We start from the raw sequence: 26,151 nt of genomic DNA, 5'->3' as shown, positions 1-26,151 counted from the left end.
GTCGCAAAAACCATCAAGCGCTATGACGAAACTGGCTCTCATGAGGACCGCCACAGGAATGGAAGACCCAGAGTTACCTCTGCTGCAGAGGATAAGTTCATTAGAGTTACCAGCCTCAGAAATTGCAGCACAAATAAATGCTTCACAGAGTTCAAGTAACAGACACATCTCAACATCAACTGTTCAGTGGAGATTGTCTGAGTCAGGCCTTCATGGTCGAATTGCTGCAAAGAAACCACTACTAAAAGGATACCAATAAGAAAAAGAGACTTGCTTGGGCCAAGAAACACAAGCAATGGACATTAGACCGGTGGAAATTTGTCCTTTGGTCTGGAGTCCAAATTTGAGATTTTTGGTTCCAACCGGCGTGTCTTTGTGAGACGTGGTGTTGGTGAATGGATGATCTCCGCATGTGTATTTCCCACCGTAAAGCATGGAGGAGGAGGTGTTATGGTGTGGGGGTGCTTTGCTGGTGACAATGTCTGTGATTTATTTAGAATTCAAGGCACACTTAACCAGCATGGCTATCACAGCATTCTGCAGCAATACGCCATCCCATCTGGTTTGGGCTTAGTGGGACTATCATTTGTTTTTCAACAGGACAATGACCCAACACACCTCCATGCGGTGTAAGGGCTATTTGACCAAGAAGGAGAGTGATGGAGTGCTGCATCAGATGACCTGGCCTCCACAATCCCCCGGCCTCAACCAAAATTGAGATGGTTTGGGATGAGTCGGACCGCAGAGTGAAGGAAAAGCAGCCAACAACTGCTCAGCATATGTGGGAACTCCTTCAAGACTGTTGGAAAAGCATTCCAGGTGAAGCTGGTTGAGAGCATACCAAGAGTGTGCAAAGCTGTCATCAAGGCAAAGGGTGGCTATTTGAAGAATCTCAAATATAAAATATATTTTGATTTCTTTAACACTTTTTTGGTTAGTACATGATTCCATGTGTTATTTCATAGTTTTTATGTCTTCACTATTATTCTACAATGTTGAAATAGTAAAAATAAAGAAAAACCCTTGAATGAGTAGGTGTTATAAAAACTTTTGACCGGTAGTGTACATGTTAACAATTACATTCTTATAAATATTTAGAAAAGTAGGTGAGCTCAAACAAAAGATTTCAAACGTTTAAGGTGGCGTTTGTTATAAAGTGGGTCAGACGTTTATATACATGCAAAATTACATTCAAGTTAACGCTTTCCTTTCTCTCCTTGGTCTGTCTTTGTTTAAGGCTTCAATGTATTCCATATTTGCATTGGTCTGTACAATTCAGAGACGTACACAAATGATATATTCCACAGCCAAAATAGTCTATATCCACAGAGAAACAACATATTGCCTAAGACAGAAAAGCTGGAACAAGGTATCCACAAAAGTATTCTAAGGGAGGTTTCAGATGCTAAAGTAAAACTTGCAGGTAGGCACAACATTCATATGTAACCTCTTGGGAGGTTGGGAACACCGAAAGCTACCTGTCCATCGATGGGCAGATCTCAACGCTACTGTTGGTGACCCTAATTCCATACCAGCCGGCCCAGAACTGAGTGTCCTTTCCTCCATGAATAAATCGGATGTATCGCACACCTGGTCCATAATTCTTGAACACGTGAGTCATCTGAAACATTGAAGAGGTCATAACTTGCAATGCAATCACTGAACATTTCTATTGCACACAACATCTTAGAAGAACAAAAGACAAGGAGAAATCACATTGTTGATGCGTATTCAACAACTAACAGAGCCATGTATATTGATTATGTTATACTTTAATCATGTTTACATACTGTTTTACCCACTTCATATATATATATATATATATATATATATATGTATTCTAGTCAAGGCCTATCCTATTTAACTATTGCTGTACATATACAAAGTATTTAGTCAGCCACCAATTGTGCAAGTTCTCCCACTTAAAAAGATGAGAGAGGCCTGTAATTTTCATCATAGGTACACGTCAACTATGACAGACAAATTGAGATTTTTTTTCTCCAGAAAATCACATTGTAGGATTTTTTATGAATTTATTTGCAAATTATGGTGGAAAATAAGTATTTGGTCACCTACAAACAAGCAAGATTTCTGGCTCTCACAGACCTTTAACTTCTTATTTAAGAGGCTCCTCTGTCCTCCACTCATTACCTGTATTAATGGCACCTGTTTGAACTTGTTATCAGTATAAAAGACACCTGTCCACAACCTCAAACAGTCACACTCCAAACTCCACTATGGCCAAGACCAAAGAGCTGTCAAAGGACACCAGAAACAAAATTGTAGACCTGCACCAGGCTGGGAAGACTGAATCTGCAATAGGTAAGCAGCTTGGTTTGAAGAAATCAACTGTGGGAGCAATTATTAGGAAATGGAAGACATACAAGACCACTGATAATCTCCCTCGATCTGGGGCTCCACGCAAGATCTTACCCCGTGGGGTCAAAATGATCACAAGAACGGTGAGCAAAAATCCCAGAACCACACGGGGGGACCAAGTGAATGACCTGCAGAGAGCTGGGACAAAAGTAACAAAGCCTACCATCAGTAACACACTACGCCGCCAGGGACTCAAATCCTGCAGTGCCAGACGTGTCCCCCTGCTTAAGCCAGTACATGTCCAGGCCCGTCTGAAGTTTGCTAGAGTGCATTTGGATGATCCAGAAGAGGATTGGGAGAATGTCATATGGTCAGATGAAACCAAAATAGAACTTTTTTGGTAAAAACTCAACTCGTCGTGTTTGGAGGACAAAGAATGCTGAGTTGCATCCAAAGAACACCATACCTACTGTGAAGCATGGGGGTGGAAACATCATGCTTTGGGGCTGTTTTTTCTGCAAAGGGACCAGGACGACTGATCCGTGTAAAGGAAAGAATGAATGGGGCCATGTATCGTGAGATTTTGAGTGAAAACCTCCTTCCATCAGCAAGGGCATTGAAGATGAAACGTGGCTGGGTCTTTCAGCATGACAATGATCCCAAACACACCGCCCGGGCAACGAAGGAGTGGCTTCGTAAGAAGCATTTCAAGGTCCTGGAGTGGCCTAGCCAGTCTCCAGATCTCAACCCCATAGAAAATCTTTGGAGGGAGTTGAAAGTCTGTGTTGCCCAGCGACAGCCCCAAAACATCACTGCTCTAGAGGAGATCTGCATGGAGGAATGGGCCAAAATACCAGCAACAGTGTGTGAAAACCTTGTGAAGACTTACAGAAAACGTTTGACCTGTGTCATTGCCAACAAAGGGTATATAACAAAGTATTGAGAAACTTTTGTTATTGACCAAATAGTTATTTTCCACCATAATTTGCAAATAAATTCATAAAAAATCCTACAATGTGATTTTCTGGATTTCTTTTCCTCATTTTGTCTGTCATAGTTGACGTGTACCTATGATGAAAATTACAGGCCTCTCATCTTTTTAAGTGGGAGAACTTGCACAATTGGTGGCTGACTAAATACTTTTTTTCCCCACTGTACTATTCTTCAGATATACTACATATTCTATCCATATTGACTATACATCCCATCACATACATACACTGTACATACATACTCCTGACTCCGACATTGCTCGTCCTAATATTTATATATTTCTTTTACTTTGTAGATGTGTGTATTGTTAGATATTACTGCACTATTGGAGCTAGGAACACAAGCATTTCGCTACATCCGCAATAACATCTGCTAAATATGTGTATGCGACCAATAACATGTTATTTGATTTATAGTCTGACGATTTTACCTGATTCCATTTCTGATCATTCCACTGTTGAAAGATGACAGTATCTGGACTAAACTTCCTAATTGGCTTCTTCTTTTGATTGAGCAACTCAACACAGATCTCATATACAGAGCCACAGTCAGAGCGTGGAGCATACCTGTTATGGACACACAAACATAAAAGTTGTACAGTACTATTCCTCCGACAAGCATAGAGTAGCAGACAGTGAATAACAAAATTATAATATTCTTCTCACCAGTCAGATATTATAATGTCAGGTTGAAAGTCATCCATGAAAGAAGGCCTGTAACCCTCTTCCTCCAAGTCAATTAGCTGAAACTTCATGCAGGTCCTGAGATTAACCAAAGACAAGAGGACACACACAGCCAACCCATTTACCATGAATGATAGTAAGTACAGTGGGGAGAACAAGTATTTGATACACTGCCGATTTTGCAGGTTTTCCTACTTACAAAGCATGTAGAGGTCTGTAATTTTTATCATAGGTACACTTCAAATGTGAGAGACAGAATCTAAAAAAAGATCCAGAAAATCACATTGTATGATTTTTAAGCAATTAATTTGCATTTTATTGCATGACATAAGTATTTGATCACCTACCAACCAGTAAGAATTCCGTCTCTCACAGACCTGTTAGTTTTTCTTTAAGAAGCCCTCCTGTTCTCTACTCATTACCTGTATTAACTGCACCTGTTTGAACTCGTTACCTGTATAAAAGACACCTGTCCACACACTCAATCAAACAGACTCCAACCTCTCCACAATGGCCAAGACCAGAGAGCTGTGTAAGGACATCAGGGATAAAATTGTAGACCTGCACAAGGCTGAGATGGGCTACAGGACAATAGGCAAGCAGCTTGGTGAGAAGGCAACAACTGTTGGCGAAATTATTAGAAAATGGAAGAAGTTCAAGATGACGGTCAATCTCCCTCGGTCTGGGGCTCCATGCAAGATCTCACCTCGTGGGGCATCAATGATCATGAGGAAGGTGAGGGATCAGCCCAGAACTACATGGCAGGACCTGGTCAATGACCTGAAGAGATCTGGGACCACAGTCTCAAAGAAAACCATTAGTAACACACTATGCCGTCATGGATTAAAATCCTGCAGCGCACGCAAGGTCCCCCTGCTCAAGCCAGCGCATGTCCTGGCCCGTCTGAAGTTTGCCAAAGACCATCTGGATGATCCAGAGGAGGAATGGGAGAAGGTCATGTGGTCTGATGAGACAAAAATTGAGCTTTTTGGTCTAAACTCCACTCGCCGTGTTTGGAGGAAGAAGAAGGATGAGTACAACCCCAAGAACACCATCCCAACCGTGAAGAATGGAGAGGGAAACATCATTCTTTGGGGATGCTTTTCTGCAAAGGGGACAGGACGACGGCACCGTATTGAGGGGAGGATGGATGGGGCCATGTATCGCGAGATCTTGGCCAACAACCTCCTTCCCTCAGTAAGAGCATTGAAGATGGGTCGTGGCTGGGTCTTCCAGCATGACAATGACCCGAAACACACAGCCAGGGCAACTAAGGAGTGGCTCCGTAAGAAGCATCTCAAGGTCTTGGAGTGGTCTAGCCAGTCTCCAAACCTGAACCCAATAGAAAATCTTTGGAGGGAGCTGAAAGTCCGTATTGTCCAGCGACAGCCCCGAAACCTGAAGGATCTGGAGAAGGTCTGTATGGAGGAGTGGGCCAAAATCCCTGCTGCAGTGTGTGCAAACCTGGTCAAGACCTACAGGAAACGTATGATCTCTGTAATTGCAAACAAAGGTTTCTGTACCAAATATTAAGTTCTGCTTTTCTGATGTATCAAATACTTATGTCATGCAATAAAATGCCAATTCATTACTTAAAAATCATACAATGTGATTTTCTGGATTTTTGTTTTAGATTCCGTCTCTCACAGTTGAAGTGTACCTATGATAAAAATTACAGACCTCTACATGCTTTGTAAGTAGGAAAACCTGCAAAATCGGCAGTGTATCAAATACTTGTTCTCCCCACTGTAGCTAGGGCTGGGAATTGCCAGGGACCTCCCCACACGATGTTATCACAATACTTAGGTGCCGATATAATATGTATTACGATTCTATATGTATTGCGATTCAATACTGTGATTTTATTGCGATGTAATGTTCCAAACATATTGCTCACTATTATGTCTGCTACAGAGAATCAAGAGTGAGCATGATAAAAATGAGTTTTGATCAGTCATGGAAATAAAAGTGCTCAAAACAAGTTGGCTCAATATTTAAGAAGATGGAGAACAAGAAATAGGATGTAAAATACAGGATTTCTGGTGCAGGTACAGCCAACTAGCACTAGCTAACACTACCTAACAACAACAAAAAAATAGATAGTTACAAATCAATACTTGGAGTCAAGGTATCGATATAATACAGTGGGGGAAAAAAGTATTTAGTCAGCCACCAATTGTGCAAGTTCTCCCACTTAAAACGATGAGAGAGGCCTGTAATTTTCATCATAGGTACACGTCAACTATGACAGACAAAATGAGAAAAAGAAATCCAGAAAATCACATTGTAGGATTTTTAATGAATTTATTTGCAAATTATGGTGGAAAATAAGTATTTGGTCAATAACAAAAGTTTCTCAATACTTTGTTATATACCCTTTGTTGGCAATGACACAGGTCAAACGTTTTCTGTAAGTCTTCACAAGGTTTTCACACACTGTTGCTGGTATTTTGGCCCATTCCTCCATGCAGATCTCCTCTAGAGCAGTGATGTTTTGGGGCTGTCGCTGGGCAACACAGACTTTCAACTCCCTCCAAAGATTTTCTATGGGGTTGAGATCTGGAGACTGGCTAGGCCACTCCAGGACCTTGAAATGGTTCTTACGAAGCCACTCCTTCGTTGCCCGGGCGGTGTGTTTGGGATCATTGTCATGCTGAAAGACCCAGCCACGTTTCATCTTCAATGCCCTTGCTGATGGAAGGTTTTCACTCAAAATCTCACGATACATGGCCCCATTCATTCTTTCCTTTACACAGATCAGTCGTCCTGGTCCCTTTGCAGAGAAACAGCCCCAAAGCATGATGTTCACCGTTCTTGTGATCATTTTGACCCCACGGAGTGAGATCTAGCGTGGAGCCCCAGATCGAGGGAGATTATCAGTGGTCTTGTATGTCTTCCATTTCCTAATAATTGCTCCCACAGTTGATTTCTTCAAACGAAGCTGCTTACCTATTGCAGATTCAGTCTTCCCAGCCTGGTGCAGGTCTACAATTTTGTTTCTGGTGTCCTTTGACAGCTCTTTTGTCTTGGCCATAGTGGAGTTTGGAGTGTGACTGTTTGCGGGTTGTGGACAGGTGTCTTTTATACTGATAACAAGTTCAAACAGGTGCCATTAATACAGGTAACAAGTAGAGGACAGAGGAGCCTCTTAAAGAAGAAGTTACAGGTCTGTGAGAGCCAGAAATCTTGCTTGTTTGTAGGTCACCAAATACTTATTTTCCACCATAATTTGCAAATAAATTCATTAAAAATCCTACAATGTTATGTTCTGGATTTTTTTCCTCAATTTGTCTGTCATAGTTGACGTGTACCTATGATGAAAATTACAGGCCTCTCTCATATTTTTAAGTGGGAGAACTTGCACAATTGGTGGCTGACTAAATACTTTTTTCCCCCACTGTATGTTTAATCATTTAGAAGTTTATAATCATCGCTTTCAAACCGGTTTTCGAAACATATGTTGATATGCCCCTTTGGTGTTCGGAGCACGCTAGATAGCTAATTAAACCAGGTGGCCGTCTTAACTCTATCTTCCATAAACAAGCAATGTAACATAGAGATATGGCTGTGTGGGAACACTAACTCTATACTTATAAAAGATGTGTAGTAATTTAACTTTTAGTGAATGAATAAACCCAATGTGTTTCTAGCTGCATAATTTGCTGACCTAAGCTTGTCGCCTGCATTCTCTCCTTTGGGACAACAACTTCCATTGTTAGGGCGGAGACATGAGCATCTCGTCATTATATACAGATCTCTTGTTTCAGCCACTTGCGAATTAGAAAGGAAATTTGGCGTGTGCACAGGGCACTGTTCGGATGCTGGCTTCCACTAAAGTAAATTGATGTTTTGCCTAAATTATATAATTACTCATATCTAAATAAAATAATAAAAAATACTTCATCAGAGAGCTTGACTTAGCCACAGAGTATCGTTAGCTTCTTTTTTTCCCTTTTTTTTATAGCAGTGGATTGTTTCAAATCGCAACTGCATAGGCTTATGCCTATTTGGGAAGCCAGCAATTTGGGCAGAGTGCATGGCAATAGGCCTAGCTGATTATTGAGTTGCGAATGTCAGTGAAAAGCATCTAAAATGTGTGAAGATAATGTGTCTTGAGTATAATTTAAAATGTTGAGACAAGAAGAAGGGGAGGGGTGTGTGGCGAAGATATGGGCGTCTCTCTCCAGAATGCATGCACTCAGCACTCCAGAATGTGCTCTGCTGTCTCCTGTCAATTCTTGCACATTCATTGTTTCATTGTGTGAATTGTTTGCCCTTTGATTGTTTATTTTTATACAATTCCCATTACATATTGTACAGTGCATTCGGAAAGTATTCAGACCCCTTGACGTTTTCCACATTGTTACATTATTCTTATTCTAAAATTGATTAAATATGTTTTCCCCCTCATCAATCTACACACAACACCCCATAATGACAAAGAGAAAACAGGTTTGTAGAAATTGAGCTCAGGTGCATCCTGTTTCCATTGATCATCCTTGAAATGTTTCTACAACTTGTCCACCTGTGGTAAATTCAATTGATTGGACATGATTTGGAAAGGCACACACACACCTGTCTATATAAGGTCAGAGTAAAAACCAAGCTATGAGGTCGAAGGAATTGTCCGTAGAGCTCCGAGACAGGATTGTGTCGAGGCACAGATCTGAGGAAGGGTACCAAAACATCTATGCAGCATTGAAGGTCCCCAAGAACACAGTGGCCTCCATCATTCTTAAATGGAAGAAGTTTGGAACCACAGCCCGGCCAAACTGAGCAATTGGGGGAGAAGGGCCTTGGTCAGAACCCAATGGCCACTCGAACAGTGCTCCAGAGTTCCTCTGTGGAGATGGGAGAACCTTCCAGAAGGATAACCATCTCTGCAGCACTCCACCAATTAGGCCTTTATGGTAGAGTGGCCAGACGGAAGCCACTCCTCAGTAAAAAGGCACATGACAGCCCGCTTGGAGTTTGCCAAAAGGCACCTAATGGACTCTCAGACCATGAGAAACAAGATTCTCTGGTCTGATGAAACCAAGATTGAACTCTTTGGCCTGAATGCCAAGCATCACGTCTGGAGGAAACCAGGCACCACTCATCACCTGGCCAATACCATCCCTACGGTGAAGCATGGTGGTGGCAGCATCATGCTGTGGGGATGTTTTTCAGCGGCAGGGACTGGGAGACTAGTCAGGATCGAGGGAAAGATGAACGGAGCAAAGTACAGAGAGATCCTTGATGAAAACTTGCTCCAGAGCGCTCAGGACCTCAGACTGGGGTGAAGGTTTACCTTCCAACAGGACAACGAACTTAAGCACACAGCCAAGACAAAGCAGGAGTGGCTTCGGGACAAGTCTCTGAATGTCCTCAAGACCCTAAGCAACCCTAAGCACACAGCCAAGACTACGCAGTCTCTGAATGTCCTTGAGTGGCCCAGCCAGAGCCCGGACTTGAACCCGATCGAACATCTCTGGAGAGACCTGAAAATAGCTGTGCAGCGACGCTCCCCATCCAACCTGACAGCGCTTGAGAGGATCTGCAGAGAAGAATGGGAGAAAAACCCCAAATACAGGTGTGCCAAGCTTGTAGCGTCATACCCAAGAAGACTTGAGGCTGTAATCACTGCCAAATGTGCTTCAACAAAGTACTGAGTTTGCCTTGTCATTATTGTGTATTGTGTGTAGATTGACGATTTAATCCATTTTAGAATAAGGCTGTAACATAACAAAATGTGGAAAAAGTGAAGGGGTCTGAATACTTTCCGAATGCCCTGTATATACACACAGTGTACAAAACATTTCCATGACACAGACTGCCCAGGTGAATCCAGGTGAAAGCTATGATCTCTTATTGATGTCACTTGTTAAATCCACTTCAAAATCAGTGTAGATGAAGGGGAGGAGACAGGTTAAAGAAGGATGTTTAAACCTTGAGACAATTACATTTACGTCATTTAGCAGACGCTCTTATCCAGAGCGACTTACAGTTAGTGAGTGCATACATTATTTTCGAACCCACAACCCTGGCGTTGCAAACGCCATGCTCTACCAACTGAGCTACATCCCTGCCGGCCATTCCCTACCCTACCCTGGACGACGCTGGGCCAATTGTGCGCCGCCCCATGGGTCTCCCGGTCGCGGCCGGCTACGACAGAGCCTGGATTCGAACCAGGATCTCTAGTGGCACAGCTAGCACTGCGATGCAGTGCCTTAGACCACTGCGCCACTCGGGAACAATTGAGACATGGATTGTGTATGTGTGCCATTCAGAGGGTGAATGGGCAAGACAAAATATTTAAGTGCTTTTGAACGGGGTATGGTAGTAGGTGCCGGGCGCACTGGTTTGAGTGCGTCAAGAATTGAAACGCTGCTGGGTTTTTCACACTTAACAGTTTCCCATGTGTATCAAGAATGTTCCACCACCCAAAGGACATCCAGCCAACTTTAAACAACTGTGGGAAGCATTGGCGTCAACATGAGCCAGCATCCCTGTGGAACGCTTCCGACACCTTGTAGAGTCCATGTCCCGACGAATTGAGGCTGTTCTCAGGGCAAAAGGGGGTGCGACTCAATATTAGGAAGGTGTTACTAATGTTTTGTACACTGTCTATACATCTTATGACCGCATTTCCATGAATTATATAATGATTATATAATCTTCAAGTCCATTCAAAACACCAGGGATATGAAAGTATGACATAGGAACAAGGTCATTATCAATTGCATTGTATCCATCTCACATCTTTTAGGTATTATTATCATTCAAATGTATTATAGGCCATGAGCCGGGGGGGTCGTTCAGGCTCACTTGGGGTGACTGTCTCAGAGATTTTCTTGAAGGTCCATGTCCCTAGTTGCAAAATGTGTGATAGCAGTGCAGCAATGGCAGCCTTCTCTGTGTTATCACTCTTTAATCCTTCCATCCCATTCATTTTTCCCATAGGGATTTTACCCTAAGACAAACAATGTCAGTATACAACAAGTTATTGCTCACGTACCCTTTAAATCAAATATCACTGGAAAGCTTAGATGCACAGCTATCCATCAGACACATTTTCAGAATGTTCAGGTCAACAGAACTTTGACCTCTACGGTACAAATCAGAAATATTTGTATAAATTGCTTTAAAAAGGAAACATTGATGCATTTTAAACTTTGTTTGACAAGTGGTTCTGAAAGGTCATGAAATTGCCTTTCAAATTATATATAACATAACTAAGTTTGAAATCACCAGCTACAACTATGGTTTATTGTGCCATTGAATGTTGGAAGCTTAGCCATAGAAATTCTAGGCAGTGATAAAGCACCAAATTCCACACACACAGCTAGAACAGGTTTTGTAGATACAGGGCCATCACAGGATTCACACATTAACGCCACAGAAGCCTTTTTCTAATATGTCCGACAACTCAATGGGGTCTTAAAATTGGACACATTTTGCATTACCATACCTGTAGGGTATGCTAAACACATGTATGTGACCAATACAATTATATTTGATTTGTATGAAATACAATTGCAATATGCCCAATACATGTTAAAATGTTTATAGTGATGTAGAAAACACAACCAAATGGGCCAGGTGTGCCAGATATATAAATATGTTAAATTATTCACAATTGTGGAAAAAATGTGGCCTAAAAGCTGTCGGAAATGCTGATTTCTGAATATGTTTCAAACCTTAATTGCAATATTTCATCTTCAAACATTTAAAATTGATTTATACATGTAAAAAGTAATGGATGTGGGCTGATTAAAATGATATGCAATGTTATCCTAATAACTATTTTCGTTATTTGGGTATTTTATTAGGATCCCCATCAGCTGTTGCAAAAGCAGCAGCTACTCTTCTTGGGGTCCACCAGCTAATCGAATAACATTGTATATAATTTAATCAGCTCACATCCATGACTAACCTATACAAATGTACATATCCATTTTAAATGTTTGAAGAAGAAATATTGATCATAAGATCTTCTGAAATCAGCGACTCAGACAGCTTTTTGGGCACATTCGTTCCACAATTCTGTCAATAATTGAACATCTTTATATATCTGGCACACCTGGCTCATTTGGTTGTGTTTTCTTCATCACTATGAACATTTTAAGATATTATTAGGCATACTACAATTATATTTCATACAGGTATGGTAATGCAAAATAAGACCCCATTGAGTTGTTTGGTGGACATATTGGGAAAATTATTTTGTGTGGTTTATGCGTGAATCCTGTTATGGCCATGTATCTTCAAATATTTTTAAAAGCCCTGTTCTAGCTGTGTGAATTGTGGAGCTTCTATCACCAAAGTTACAATCGACAAACATAGCTGCCCCACTACATGGAATTCTATGGCTAAGCTTCCAACATTCTAATGTCAATGGCACAATATGGGATATTTAAAAATATTTGTAGCTGGTGCTTTCAAAGTTGGTTATATTATATATGATTTAAAAGGTAATTTAATGACCTTTCAGAACCACTTGTCAAACAAAGTTTAAATGTATTCGTGTTTCCTGTTTAAAGCAATTATTACAGGTAATTCTGATATGTACCCTAGAGGTCAAAGGTCAAAGTTCTGTTGACCTAAACATTCTGGAAATGTGTCTGATGGATAGCTGTGAATCTAAGCTTTCCAAAGTTATATGATTAAAGGGTACACTAGAGCAATAACCTGTATACTGACATTGTTTCTCATAGGGTAAAATCCCTATGGGAAAAATGAATGGGATGGAGGGATGAAAGAGTTAACATTTTACATTTACATTTTAGTCATTTAGCAGACGCTCTTATCCAGAGCGACTTACAGTTAGCACATACATTATTTTATCGAACCCACAACCCTGGCGTTGCAAACGCCATGCTCTACCAACTGAGCTACATCCCCTGCCGGCCATTCCCTCCCCTACCCTGGACGACGCTGGGCCAATTGTGCGCCGCCCCATGGGTCTCCCGGTCGCGGCCGGCTACGACAGAGCCTGGATTCGAACCAGGATCTCTAGTGGCACAGCTAGCACTGCGATGCAGTGCCTTAGACCACTCGCCACTCGGGAGTTAACACACAGAGAAAGCTACCATTGCTACACTGATATCACATATTTTCCAACTCTATGGACATCGTTCAAGAAAATCATTATGAGACATTGTCACCCCAAGTGAGCCCGACAACACGAATTTGGGGGTCTGGCTCATGGACTATTAAAAAGAGCACAAAAGGAAATCAATAACAATGTGGTAGTGAAACAAAGTGGGACCAAGTAAAGGTCCTCTGCACTGTAAGAAGTCACAAATACTTTTTGGACCGTGTTACCACTGGCTGTTTTTATTTTTATTTTATTTTTTTGACGTTCGGTCTGAACGTTAACACGCATCACTTGCGGTACGGCTTTGGAATGACAAGGACCTTATCTTTCAACTAAAAAGGTAAAATCACTACACACCTTCATAGGGTTAGAGTTCCCACACGGCCATATTTCCATGTTACAGCGCTTGTTTATGGAAGACAGAGACCGAGACGTCCACCTGTGCTAATTAGCTATCTATCGTGTACGGGAAGGACGCCAGAAAAGTGTTGTAACTTAAAAATACAGTCGGCTGCAACTGTCTTAAATATATACAGTGCCTTCAGAAAGTATTCACACTCCTTGACTTTTCCACATTTTGTTGTGTTACAGCCTGAATTTTAAATGAATTACATTGAGATTTTGTGTCACTGGCCTACACACAATATTCCATAATTTCAAAGTGGATTAAAAAAAAAAAAATTGGCCGGACAAAGTTTAATTACTGATTAACGGATGCCCCGCCTTACTTTTCTCCACACCCCGCAAAAAAATTTAATAAATAAATCAGATGTAATTTTTTGGGCAATATATGCGGCGCTTTGCTTATAATACACTGTCCGCTCTCCCTTTAGGCTTTCCCAAGTTAATGCGCAAGAGACCAAACAGCCTCAGATCACACGTTCAGATCATGTTAGAGCCTCGGATTGGACAGTGAAACACACACCTGCAGGCGACGTGCAGATGTTACGATTCTCTCTCATGCAGTCATGGCTAAAGCAAGCGCACATTCCTACTTTTATGTGTCCAGGTTAAACGTGGGACGTCCCTCATTATAAACAAACAGTCGGTTAAATTCATGGTTAATGCATCATTTTGTGGGAAATTATTCTCTTATATTTTAGATGTGCTGTTAGCTTAATAAGAAAGCATTAATGATTAAACATAATAGGTTTGTACTGTACTGATATAAATTGGTCAACATAACAAGCTGTGATTAATGTGGGGAACTATTAGGGGGTAGGCTGAGATAAGACTTGTGTCTCACATACACACACACTGCCTCTTTGTTAGACCGCTCAAGGACATGTGTTCTGCTACAAACTGTGTCTGGGGTTGCTGACTCGAGACAAGTTGTGGAAAAAACAACTGACACCTGGCAACAGTGAAGCGCCAAGGGGCTGGGACCAGCCTGTGCGCCAACGATAGGCTGAGTAAGTCTAAACCACGCTCGGTCTCTACTCTGATAGGCCAGCAGGGAGCGGGAACTATCTCTGTCAGAGTATTTAAAGAAGAACTTATAACAATGGACCAGTTCTCTGTCTGCCCTGCGTGTTATTTCAGTGGACCCGTATATACGAACATCATATTTACCATTGAAGTGTTTTGCATTAATTAAAATACTAGTCTATTTTAGAAGACGTGTATTGACATCTTTTTGTTCCAATACCAGATTTGAATTGACGCAATTTAACAATTTTCAGATCTATTAGAAGCGATTAATAGACGAAACAACAATGTCATTGAGCCAATTGACTGGCCAGAGATCAGCAAAGACGCAGTGCAAGCTGATAGCATTTTGGGCAACCCAATTGAAGTCAAAATGATTGATGAAATCGAAGTGTCAGCTGTATGGTGATTTGCGATTCATAATTTACATTTTACCGGTACTACCAGTAGTAGTAGGCCAACCGATAACACCAAGACGGAATGCGTTTGAAGTGATGATGCGCCGCCGAAATCAGCTAGCACGTGCAGCAAAGTACATCGCCAGTGGCACGCACACTTGGTGCAGATCATTATCTCCACAATGATGTGCTCGACTGTCTCCAAGGTGGGGGGTTTTCGTGGCAGCCAGACGAGACAATCGAAGGAGGATGCGGTGAGCAAAGTTACTGGGCTCGAATTTAGTCAAGCTTGCTCTATTGATGCTTCTAATTGTGCATGTTATAAATGACATGTTTTATTTTGATGATGATAGGCTATACTCTATGGCTGGATTTATGTATTTTTTCCAATGCTACATTAATTTGGCAGACCACAAGGACTAGTCTAAGAGAGTCCTAATCATATTTGTATGAATATTTTGTTAACGCCTATAGGCTATAGAGATGCATTCAGGTAATGAACTCATTATTATACATCAACATTTTAATTTGATGACAATTATTTGTTCTTGATTTTTAATCGAATAAAGAAACAGCCACAAGTTATACTTCCCATTGTGTTTCATTTCTCATGGTTATAACAACATTGTAACATCTGCATTCTTTTTAACAAAAATCGTGTAGGTTTTCGCATGGAATAATATAACTCTTGAAGCTCACATTAGGCCTAGAGCCTGCAGAAGTGCCTAGGACACTGTGGTAAAGTACTGTTATTCCTTAACCACTTAATGTTTATTTTTTTAGCTCGCTTGCCTCACTTTTCTTGGGGGGTAATCCGTTAAACAGTGAATCAATTTTGTCTGGCCTTAATAAAAAATGAAAAGCTGAAATGTCCTGAGTAAATAAATATTAAACCCCTTTGTTACGGCAAGGCTAAATAAGTTCAGGAGTAAAAATATGCTTAACAAGTCACATAATTACTCCTGAACTCTCTCTGTGTGCAATAATAGTGTTTAACATGATTTTTTAATTACTATCTCATCGCTGTACCCCACACATACAATTATCTGTAAGGTCACTCAGTCGAGCAGTGAATTTCAAACACAGATTCAACCACAAAGACCAGGGAGGTATTCCAATGCCTCACAAATAAGGGGACCTATTGGTAGATAAGTAAAAATAAAATAAAAACAGACACTGAATGTCCCTTTGAGCATGGTGAAGTTATTAATTACATACACTTTGGATGGTGTATCAATACACTGAGTCACTACAAAGATAAAGGCGTCCTTCATAACTCAGCTGCCGGAGAGGAACTCAGGGATTTCACCATGAGGTCAATGGTGACTTTAAAACAGTTAACAGAGTTTAATGGCTGTAATAGGAGAAAACTGAGGATGGATCAACAACATTGTAGCTACTCCACAATACTAACCTAATTGACAGAGAGAAAAGAAGGAAGCCTGTACAGAATACAAATATTCCAAAAAATGCATCCTGTTTGCAACAAGGCACTAAAGTAATACTGCAAAAAATGTGGCAAAGCTATTCACTTTTTATTCTGAATACAAAGTGTTATGTTTGGGGCAAATCCAATACAACACATTACTGAGTACCACTCTCCATATTTTCAAGCATGGTGGTGGCTGCATCATGTTATGGATATGATTGTAATCATTAAAGACTGGGGAATTTTTCAGAATAAAAAGAAAGAAACGGAATGGAGCTAAGCAAACCTGGTTCGGTCTGCTTTCCACCAGACACTGGGAGATGAATTCACCTTTCAGCAGGACAATAACCTAAAATACAAGGCCAAATCTACACTGGAGTTGCTTACCAAGAAGACAGTGAATCTTCCGGAGTGGCCGAGTTACAGTTTTGACTCGAATCTGCTTGAAAATCTATGGCAAGACTTGAACATGGTTGTCTAGCAATGATCAACAAACAATTTGACAGAGCTTGAAGAAAATAATAATGGGCAAATATTTTACAATCCAGGTGTGCAAAGGTCTTAGAGACTTACCCAGAAAGATTCACAGCTGTAATCACAGCCAAAGGTGATTCTAACATGTATAGACTCAGGGGTGTGAATACTTATGTAAATTAGATATTTCTGTATTTCATTTTCAATACATTTGCAAAAATGTATAAAAACAAGTTTTCACTTTGTCATTATGGGGTATTGTGTGTAGATGGGTGAGAGAGAAAAAATATTTAATCCATCTTGAATTCAGGCTGTAACACAACAATATGTGCAATAAGTCAAGGGGTAAGAATACTTTCTGAAGGCACTGTAAGGTCCTTGGACGTTAATGAGTATCAAAGTGGGGCCAAGTAAAGGCCCTCTCACTGTAATTGTAATATGGTAAAGTAAGATACTCAATATACTCACGCGTAAGAAGTCAAAGTATTTTAGGTCTGTATCATTAGGGCCCACTGACCCGATGTTCCATTGATCCCCTCCATTCTTCATAATATGCCAGCCATTTAATTTATCTGGAGAAAAAGCGGGATTTGAATTGTTGGTTCTGGAGTTAACGACAGGACCACCACCCCAATGTAGAGAATTTAGACATTTCTCTGGTCTCGACTCTTACCCTCTGCTCTGGGATTTTTGATAAGATTATGTCTCTTCTTACACAAGAAGTAAAACAAACACCAGTCTTCAGGTAGTTTAGTGGAATCACATGTCTGGTATCCCTCTCTTCGGCACTTCTCTCTCCAAAGAGAATCACTGTCCACTACTTCTTTCCACTCATGACACACCAGTCGACACACACACACCACCTGGTGCGGATGTACATTCAAGAGTATCTCCTCCAGGACTTCCAGAGGGAGCACAGGTAGCATGCCTGTGAACTGAACAAGAGAATATATGTTTTTGTTGACATGGGAGACTTTAGACAAATTATGTACAAACTAGTTTAGGTAGTCAGAAGTACAGGTTTGGGGTCAATTCCAATTTAATTTGAAATTCTAATTCAATTCTTGAATTCAATTAAAATGTCAACAATCTTTCAAGTTATGGAATTGGAATTAAACTGTTTGGAATTAGACCATTTGTAAAACATTAAACCTCAGGAATTGACTTGAAATTCAGTATTTAAAAATGTCCCAGTTAATGGAATAAATGCACAAAGTATCAAACATTGACTGCAAGATTTCTTTTAAATCATTTCAACTTGTATTTCTATATTTCCAGTATAGCTAGGCTGTCTGAACAGTGACACGATCAGCCTGAAAGCCTAAGGGAATTGAATTAGAATGGGACGTTTTGGAGTCGTTGGGGATAATATTGAATTGGGAATACAATTATTGGAACTTACAGGGAGAGAGAATTGAATTTGTGCATTAACCCCAACCCTGCAGGCCTAGATGTAGGGTAAGTGTACCTATTAAGCCCACGTAACCATTAAGCCCACTTCCATCTTTGGAATCAAATAACAAAAAACAAAAAACAAAAATTCTACTACTTAAAGGGAAACTCCACTCAAACTATTTTTTTTGTTTTTTTGTCCACTGTTAATACAGTCCCAAAATGTTTTGCATGTCAGCAGTCAAGTTTTCAAGATATTGGACTTTCAAGAAGCAAAGTGTCACTGGCCACATCATCATAATGATGCAAATGCATCGTGAAAAAAATACCAAAAGATTTGTTTTTGAGTGGATCTTTCCTTTAATGTTTCAACCAGTTCATGTAGTTGCTGTCTCCATTCCAGTTTTTATTCTAAGCCAATTAGATGTTTTATTATTGTTATTGACAGTTGTGTACGTTCCTACTAGCAGCCAATTTTAAAGCTTAAAAAAAGGTGACTGATAAACAAATTGTTCTGATATTTGTTGTACCTCCTCAGATAAGTGATCATACTTCATGTAAAATTAAGACAATGTGTTGATATATGCACATAATAGCATACTACATGTCACAGTCAATACAGTTGCAACATAACTTGGTGAACCACAACAATATAATAGATCAAGCACTCACAGCTCACATTTTGTAATCAATCAATTTTATTTTATATAGCCCTTCGTACATCAGCTAATATCTCGAAGTGCTGTACAGAAACCCAGCCTAAAACCCCAAACAGCTAGTAATGCAGGTGTAGAAGCACGGTGGCTAGGAAAAACTCCCTAGAAAGGCCAAAACCTAGGAAGAAACCTAGAGAGGAACCAGGTTATGAGGGGTGGCCAGTCCTCTTCTGGCTGTGCTGGGTGGAGATTATAACAGAACCATGCCAAGATGTTCAATGTTCATAAGTGACAAGCATGGTCAAATAATAATCAGGAATAAATCTCAGTTGGCTTTTCATAGCCGATCATTAAGAGTTGAAAACAGCAGGTCTGGGACAGGTAGGGGTTCCATAACCGCAGGCAGAACAGTTGAAACTGGAATAGCAGCAAGGCCAGGCGGACTGGGGACAGCAAGGAGTCACCACGGCCGGTAGTCCCGACGTATGGTCCTAGGGCTCAGGTCTCTCAGTTGGCTTTTCATAGCCGATCATTAAGAGTTGAAAACAGCAGGTCTGGGACAGGTAGGGGGTTTCGTAACCGCAGGCAGAACAGTTGAAACTGGAATAGCAGCAAGGCCAGGCGGACTGGGGACAGCAAGGTGTCAGCATGCCCGGTAGTCCTGACGTATGATCCTAGGGCTCAGGTTCTCAGAGAGAAAGAGAGAACGAGAGAATTAGAGAGAGCATACTTAAATTCACACAGGACACTGGATAAGACAGGAGAAGTACTCCAGGTATAACCAACTAACCCCAGCCCCCCGACACATAAACTACTGCAGCATAAATACTGGAGGCTGAGACAGGAGCGGTCCGGAGACACTGTGGCCCCATCCGAAGAAACCCCCGGACAGGGCCAAACAGGAAGGATATAACCCCACCCACTCTGCCAAAGCACAGCCCCCGCACCACTAGAGGGATATCCTCAACCACCAACTTACAATCCTGAGACAAGGCCGAGTATAGCCCACAGAGGTCTCCACCACAGCACAAACCAAGGGGGGGCGCCAACCCAGATGCATTTAGTCTTATTTTACTGTTAAATTAACCTTGCATTGTTATACATGGATGCTTTTTTTGTAAATTTGACATTATCTCAGGTGGTCTTAACACTAGAAAAGCCGGACCTTGAGGGACCCCCCCTGTAAACCAATGCACAGTCATTTTAACTCAAACAGTCTAATAAACACATTCCGGAAGTTTACATACATTTAGGTTGGAGTCATTAAAACTCGTTTTTCAACCACTCCACAAATGTCTTGTTAACAAACTATAGTTTTGGCAAGTCGGTTAGGACATCTACTTTGTGCATGACACAAGTAATTTTACCAACAATTGTTTACAGACAGATTATTTCACTGTATCACAATTTCAGTGGGTCAGAAGTTTACATACACCAAGTTGACTGTGCCTTTAAACAGCTTGGAAAATTCCAGAAAATGATGTCATGGCTTTAGAAGCTTCTGATAGGCTAATTGACATCATTTGAGTCAATTGGAGTTGTACCTGTGGATGCATTTCAAGGCCTACCTTCAAACTCAGTGCCTCTTTGCTTGACATCATGGGAAAATCAAAAGACCTCAGAAGAAAATGGTAGACCTCCACAAGTCTGGTTCATCCTTGGGAGCAATTTCCAAACGCCTAAAGGTACCACGTTCATCTGTACAAACAATAGTACGCAAGTATAAACACCATAGGACCACGCAGCTGTCATACCGCTCAGGAAGGAGACGTGTTCTGTCTCCTAGAGATGAACGTACTTTGGTGCGAAAAGTGCAAATCAATCCCAGAACAACAGCAAAGGACCTTGTGAAGATGCTGGAGGAAACAGGTACAAAAGTATCTATATCCACAGTAAAACGAGTCCTATAATCGACATAACCTGAAAGGCCGCTCAGCAAGGAAGAAGCCACTGCTCCAAAACCGCCATAAAAAAGCCAGTCTACGGTTTGCAATTGCACATGGGGACAAAGATCGTACTTTTTGGAGAAATGTCCTCTGGTCTGATGAAACAAAAATAGAACTGTTTGGCCATAATGACCATCGTTATGTTTGGAGGAAAAAGGGGGCGCTTGCAAGCCGAAGAACACCATCCCATCCTCGAAGCACGGGGGTGGCAGCATCATGCTGTGGGGGTGCTTTGCTGCAGGAGGGACTGGTGCACTTCACAAAATAGATGGCAGGAAGAAACATTATGTGGATATATTGAAGCAACATCTCAAGACATCAGTCAGGAAGTTAAAGCTTGGTCGCAAATGGGTGTTCCAAATGGACAAATGACCCCAAGCATACTTCCAAAGTTGTGGCAAAATGGCTTAAGGACAACAAAGTCAAGGTATTGGAGTGGCCATCACAAAGCCCTGACCTCAATCCTATAGAAAATTTGTGGGCAGAACTGAAAAAGCATGTGCGAGCAAGGAGGCCTACAAACCTGACTCAGTTACACCAGTTCTGTCAGGAGGAATGTGCCAAAATTCACCCAATTTATTGTGGGAAGCTTGTGGAAGGCTACCAGAAACGTTTGACCCAAGTTAAACTATTTAAAGGCAATGCTACCAAATACTAATTGAGTGTATGTAAACTTCTGATCCACTGCGAATGTTATGAAAGAAATAAAAGCTGAAATAAATAATTCTCTCTACTATTATTCTGACATTTCACATTCTTAAAATAAAGTGGTGATCCTAACTGACCTAAGACAGGGAATTTTTACTAGGATTAAATGTTAGGAATTGTGAAAAACTGAGTTTAAATGTATTTGGCTAAGGTGTATGTAAACTTCCGACTTCAACTGTATATGCTATCGGAAAAATAAGCCTTTGGTTGTGTTTATGGAGGTCTTGGGTAACATTATAATACGAAAAAATAATTATTTCAAAGAACACAATAGCATTTCATTTGTTTATGTTACTGTAGGCTATCTGTTGCCGCGTGCTCATGTGTGGAGCGCATTGAACTGTGGATATTCTTGAAAAAAACTGCTTATAACACAAATTCTGATTGTGATATAGAAATTCTTACAACATACGTAGGTTAAATAGGACGGACGGGTATTTAACTTTAAAAATGGCAGAGATAATTGAATTTTTAATTAATATACAGTGAGGGAAAAAAGTATTTGATCCCCTCTCAATCAGAAAGATTTCTGGCTCCAAGGTGTCTTTTACACAGGTAACGAGCTGAGATTAGGAGCACACTCTTAAAGGGAGTGCTCTTAATCTCAGCTTGTTACCTGTATAAAAGACACCCGTCCACAGAAGCAATCAATCAATCAGATTCCAAACTCTCCACCATGGTCAAGACCAAAGAGCTCTCCAAGGATGTCAGGGACAAGATTGTAGACCTACACAAGGCTGGAATGGGCTACAAGACCATTGCCAAGCAGCTTGGTGAGAAGGTGACAACAGCTGGTGCAATTATTCGCAAATGGAAGAAACACAAAATAACTGTCAATCTCCCTCGGCCTGGGGCTCCATGCAAGATCTCACCTCGTGGAGTTGCAATGATCATGAGAAGGGTGAGGAATCAGCTCAGAACTACACGGGAGGATCTTGTCAATGATCTCAAGGCAGCTGGGACCATAGTCACCAAGAAAACAATTGGTAACACACTACGCCGTGAAAGACTGAAATCCTGCAGCGCACGCAAGGTCCCCTTGCTTCGTCCCGCAATGAGCCATTGTTTACGGATGTCTCGTTGTGGAAGCTTCCGTAGCCTGGTGCCCTTGATCGACCAAACCTAAACTATTCGGTTTCACCCAAATAAAGTTTCCCTTCAGAGGCATATCCAATATCTCTCTGAACAATAGTTATGATTTGTTGGGTTGAATGTTTCACTCGCTATCAAATAAGCATTTAAAACCAGTTTTTATCCAGGTTCTCCCATTTTCTGCCTGTAGAAGTGAGAGCGTGGTAGCTTACTCTCATGTGGCTGTGGTCTAGGCAGCCCACAGGCGGAATATGGGAGACCCTGGACAAAAATGTGTTTTAAACGCTTATTTGATAGCAAACAACACATTCAACCTAATGAATTGTAAGTATTGTTCCTAGAGATATTGGATACGCCTCTGTTGACAGGAAACATTATTTTGGTGAAAGTGAATAGTTTAGTTTTGGATGATCAAGGACGCCAGGGGTGTATTCATTATGCCGATTCTGTTGCAAAATGTTTTGCAACAGAAACCGTTTACTCCAAACTCTGTTGAGTTCTGTTTTGTTCTTTAAAAAAAAAAAGTTTTACCCCTTTTTCCCCCCAATTTCGTGATATCCAATTGGTAGTTACAGTCTTGTCCCATCGCTGCAACTCCCGTACAGACTCGGGAGAGGTGAAGGTTGAGAGCCATGCGTCCCCCGAAACACGACCTTGCCAAGCTGCACTGCTTCTTGACACACCGCTCGCTTAACCCGGAAGCCAGCCGCACCAATGTGTCGGAGGAAACACCGTACAAAAAGAACAAAACAAAACTGGTGACCGAAGTCAGCGTGCATGCGCCCGGCCCGCCACAAGGAGTCGCTAGAGCGTGATGGGACAAGGTCATCCCGGCCAGCCAAACCCTCCCCTAACTCAGACGATGCTGGGCCAATTGTGCGCCACCTCATGGGTCTCGTGGTTGTGGCCGGCTGCGACACAGCCCGGGATCGAACCATGAGACCGCTGCGCCACTCGGGAGGCTCTGTTTTGTTCTTAAACAGAAGTTGTGGTTCAGTCGTGTCTCGCTTCAAAAAAAATAAGCGGCTGGAAGAAGTTCGAAGGAACCCTGCAGACTTCATTCTACTTTAGTGCATGGAAGAATAAATAATTTATAGATGTGCAGCTTGTGCCAAACAAACACTGCAGACTATTCTGATTGGAATGGCAATACGTGGAAACCATACAATTAAAATTAACTACAACTTCCGTTTAAGAACCCAACAGCTTTTACTTCATGCTGAAGAGCATTTGTTTCTGTTGCAAAACGTTTAGCAACAGACGGAACGTTTTGCAAAAGACTAAATGTTTTGCAACAGAATCAGAATAATTAGCCTCTCGTTCACCATAGGGGACTTATTGGAGCTGTCATTTGTGACAGACTTACAAAAGTGTGCTTCAAACAATGTACATATGTGATTGCTAGGCCCAAAAATAAGATTATTTCTTGATACCTTTGAAACGAGGTCTAGTTGCAGCCGCAACCGGACTAGATTGTGAACGACTCTTGGAGGAATGACTTGACTGTAACAAGGGAGAGAAGCACATATCGTTTGCGAACTGCAGCAGCCCCCCGAAAGTATGTTCTCGAGTTCGAGTTTGTTGAGCAGAGGCAGGCTAGGTAGGTTTTGGTTGTAAAAAGCTGTGTCCATCGATAACATTCAATAATCAATTAATTACATTAATTATTGCACCATGAGATCAATTATCAGTTGTAAACATGTATTATTCTTCTCTATGCTGCATGATTTATTTTCCGGTGGTCGGAGCACCGCTCTGGAGGGCTGAGCAGGAGAAGCATGTAGCGATCCTGCTGAAGGATTTATTGCTGCGGCCAGCAGGTCAAACAAACTACTAAAATGAACGAGTCACTCAGAAAAATGTATCATGAAAAGAGTCGTTCAAAAAGAACAAATCGTTTGCGAACTGCAAATCACTTCTATACAGGCCTACTCTAATCCATTCATTAACACTAACTACCTTTAGCGCCTATTGACGATAGAAGTCAGATTTGAAAATTCCTAATAAAACACTGAGCACAAAACATCCACTGAATTATTCAAATAATTGTCGCTGAGGACAATTATTTTCCATCAACATTTTATATTAATCCAATGTACATTTACATCTTAGTCATTTAGCAGACACTCTTATCCAGAGCGACTTACAGTTAGTGAGTGCATACATTTAAAAATAAATAAAAATTCATACTGGCCCCCCTGGGAATCGAACCCACAACCCTGGCGTTGCAAACGCCATGCTCTACCAACTGAGCTACACGGGACCAATGTCTGCCATTTTTTTGGATGACGTCGTCGCTGCTGGCGCTACTCCTTGTGTGCATGGAAAGTTGGGCTGTGTAAATCAGATGCAACCCGGATATAGACGGTCCATGAATCGGCGTATGCCGATATTTGGATAGTATGACGAGATACCTACAGTATGTCTCCACCCTAACAATGTTGAGCGGAACGGCGGGCTGTCAACCTCCCGCCTATTCATTTCTTTGAATTGATGGATACATCTCGTTATTGTAATTATATCTGATGAGGGGTGTTGACGTCAACCGCCTGTATTCAATGGAGAGAGATGCTATGCTAGCCTCATTTCATGAATTAGAGACTCCAATAGAAAGTGTTTTTTCTCAAAGTTGCTGGGATGTCACGTGTCCTTCTTATATCAATACACTCATAACAACGTAAGCTGTTCGAAACTTCTATTTGATCAAATAAACCTCACGTAGCAAATAATCCCTTACATTTTTTGTTGACCAAATTTGACACTCATTGATTTAGCGAAAGAAACGAAACAACGCTACCGGGTGAGAAGACAGATTTTTGGCCAGTTATCACTCGCTTCGCCTCTTCCTCTCTGACGTATGCGAAGGTGGGTAGTTTATGTTGAAAACAACAGTCGGACATCTTGGACAGTCTCCAGTTATTTTATATCTCAGTAACGTAATGAAAGACTGACGCCTTGTCACAAAAAAAAATACGGTCGCCTGCAACTATTTAAAAAAAATCATTTGCAAAATTATTTGATGTGATATAAAAGTAGAGGGCTTTATGTTGCTAGAGCCGTACCGCAACTGATAATTGATTCACGTTTAGATGGAGTATTTGGCTGTCAGTGTCAGAGCCAATTCGCCTCTAAGGTCCTTTGAATATATAAGGCTTAACGTTAGGCTCCTTTCGTCCATTATTGTGCTAGGGTTTACTTACGTTTTCCTGGACCAAACTTGATTCCGAAAAATTGACCAATTTTTGTTCTCCTCTTCAAACCGAAAAAGTGGTGTACAACTAACGGGCTCCTGTGTTTAGAGGCCCGTCAAACGAAATACGGAAATGCACACAATTAGTACCACTTCTGTTTTACACTAGGAGGCACGAACAGGACAACACGAGAAATAACACAGCGTTTAGTTGCCTATATAGTTGTTGAGTCATTCTAGCGCAAAAGCCCCAAAGTTCACAACAAATGCTGTCACCTGTGCTTGACGTACTGGCAGAGGCGGGCCTAGTAAAATGGGTGCGTTCCAGAGCAACGGCAACTTGATTGTAATCGATGCGCACTTT

General features: G+C 41.3%; 1 protein-coding gene across 1 annotated transcript; it reads right to left on the bottom strand.

The window, feature by feature from the left end:
- Positions 1 to 1,017: 1,017 nt before the first annotated feature.
- Positions 1,018 to 26,078, bottom strand: LOC121545648 (F-box only protein 6). The gene is made up of 4 exons (XM_041856373.2): positions 25,798 to 26,078; positions 17,477 to 17,738; positions 17,272 to 17,375; positions 1,018 to 1,621 (listed from the first exon to the last, which is right to left on the bottom strand). The coding sequence occupies exons 2-4, from the start codon at positions 17,727 to 17,729 to the stop codon at positions 1,475 to 1,477; spliced, it is 504 nt and encodes a 167-aa protein (XP_041712307.1). The 5' UTR covers positions 17,730 to 17,738; positions 25,798 to 26,078; the 3' UTR covers positions 1,018 to 1,474.
- Positions 26,079 to 26,151: the final 73 nt, after the last annotated feature.

Source organism: Coregonus clupeaformis, chromosome 30 (genome assembly GCF_020615455.1).
Source record: "Coregonus clupeaformis isolate EN_2021a chromosome 30, ASM2061545v1, whole genome shotgun sequence".
In the NCBI taxonomy this organism is placed as follows: Eukaryota; Metazoa; Chordata; class Actinopteri; order Salmoniformes; family Salmonidae; genus Coregonus; species Coregonus clupeaformis.
The sequence above is the reverse complement of the archived record's forward strand: the minus strand, read 5'-3'. Positions and strand labels throughout refer to the sequence as shown.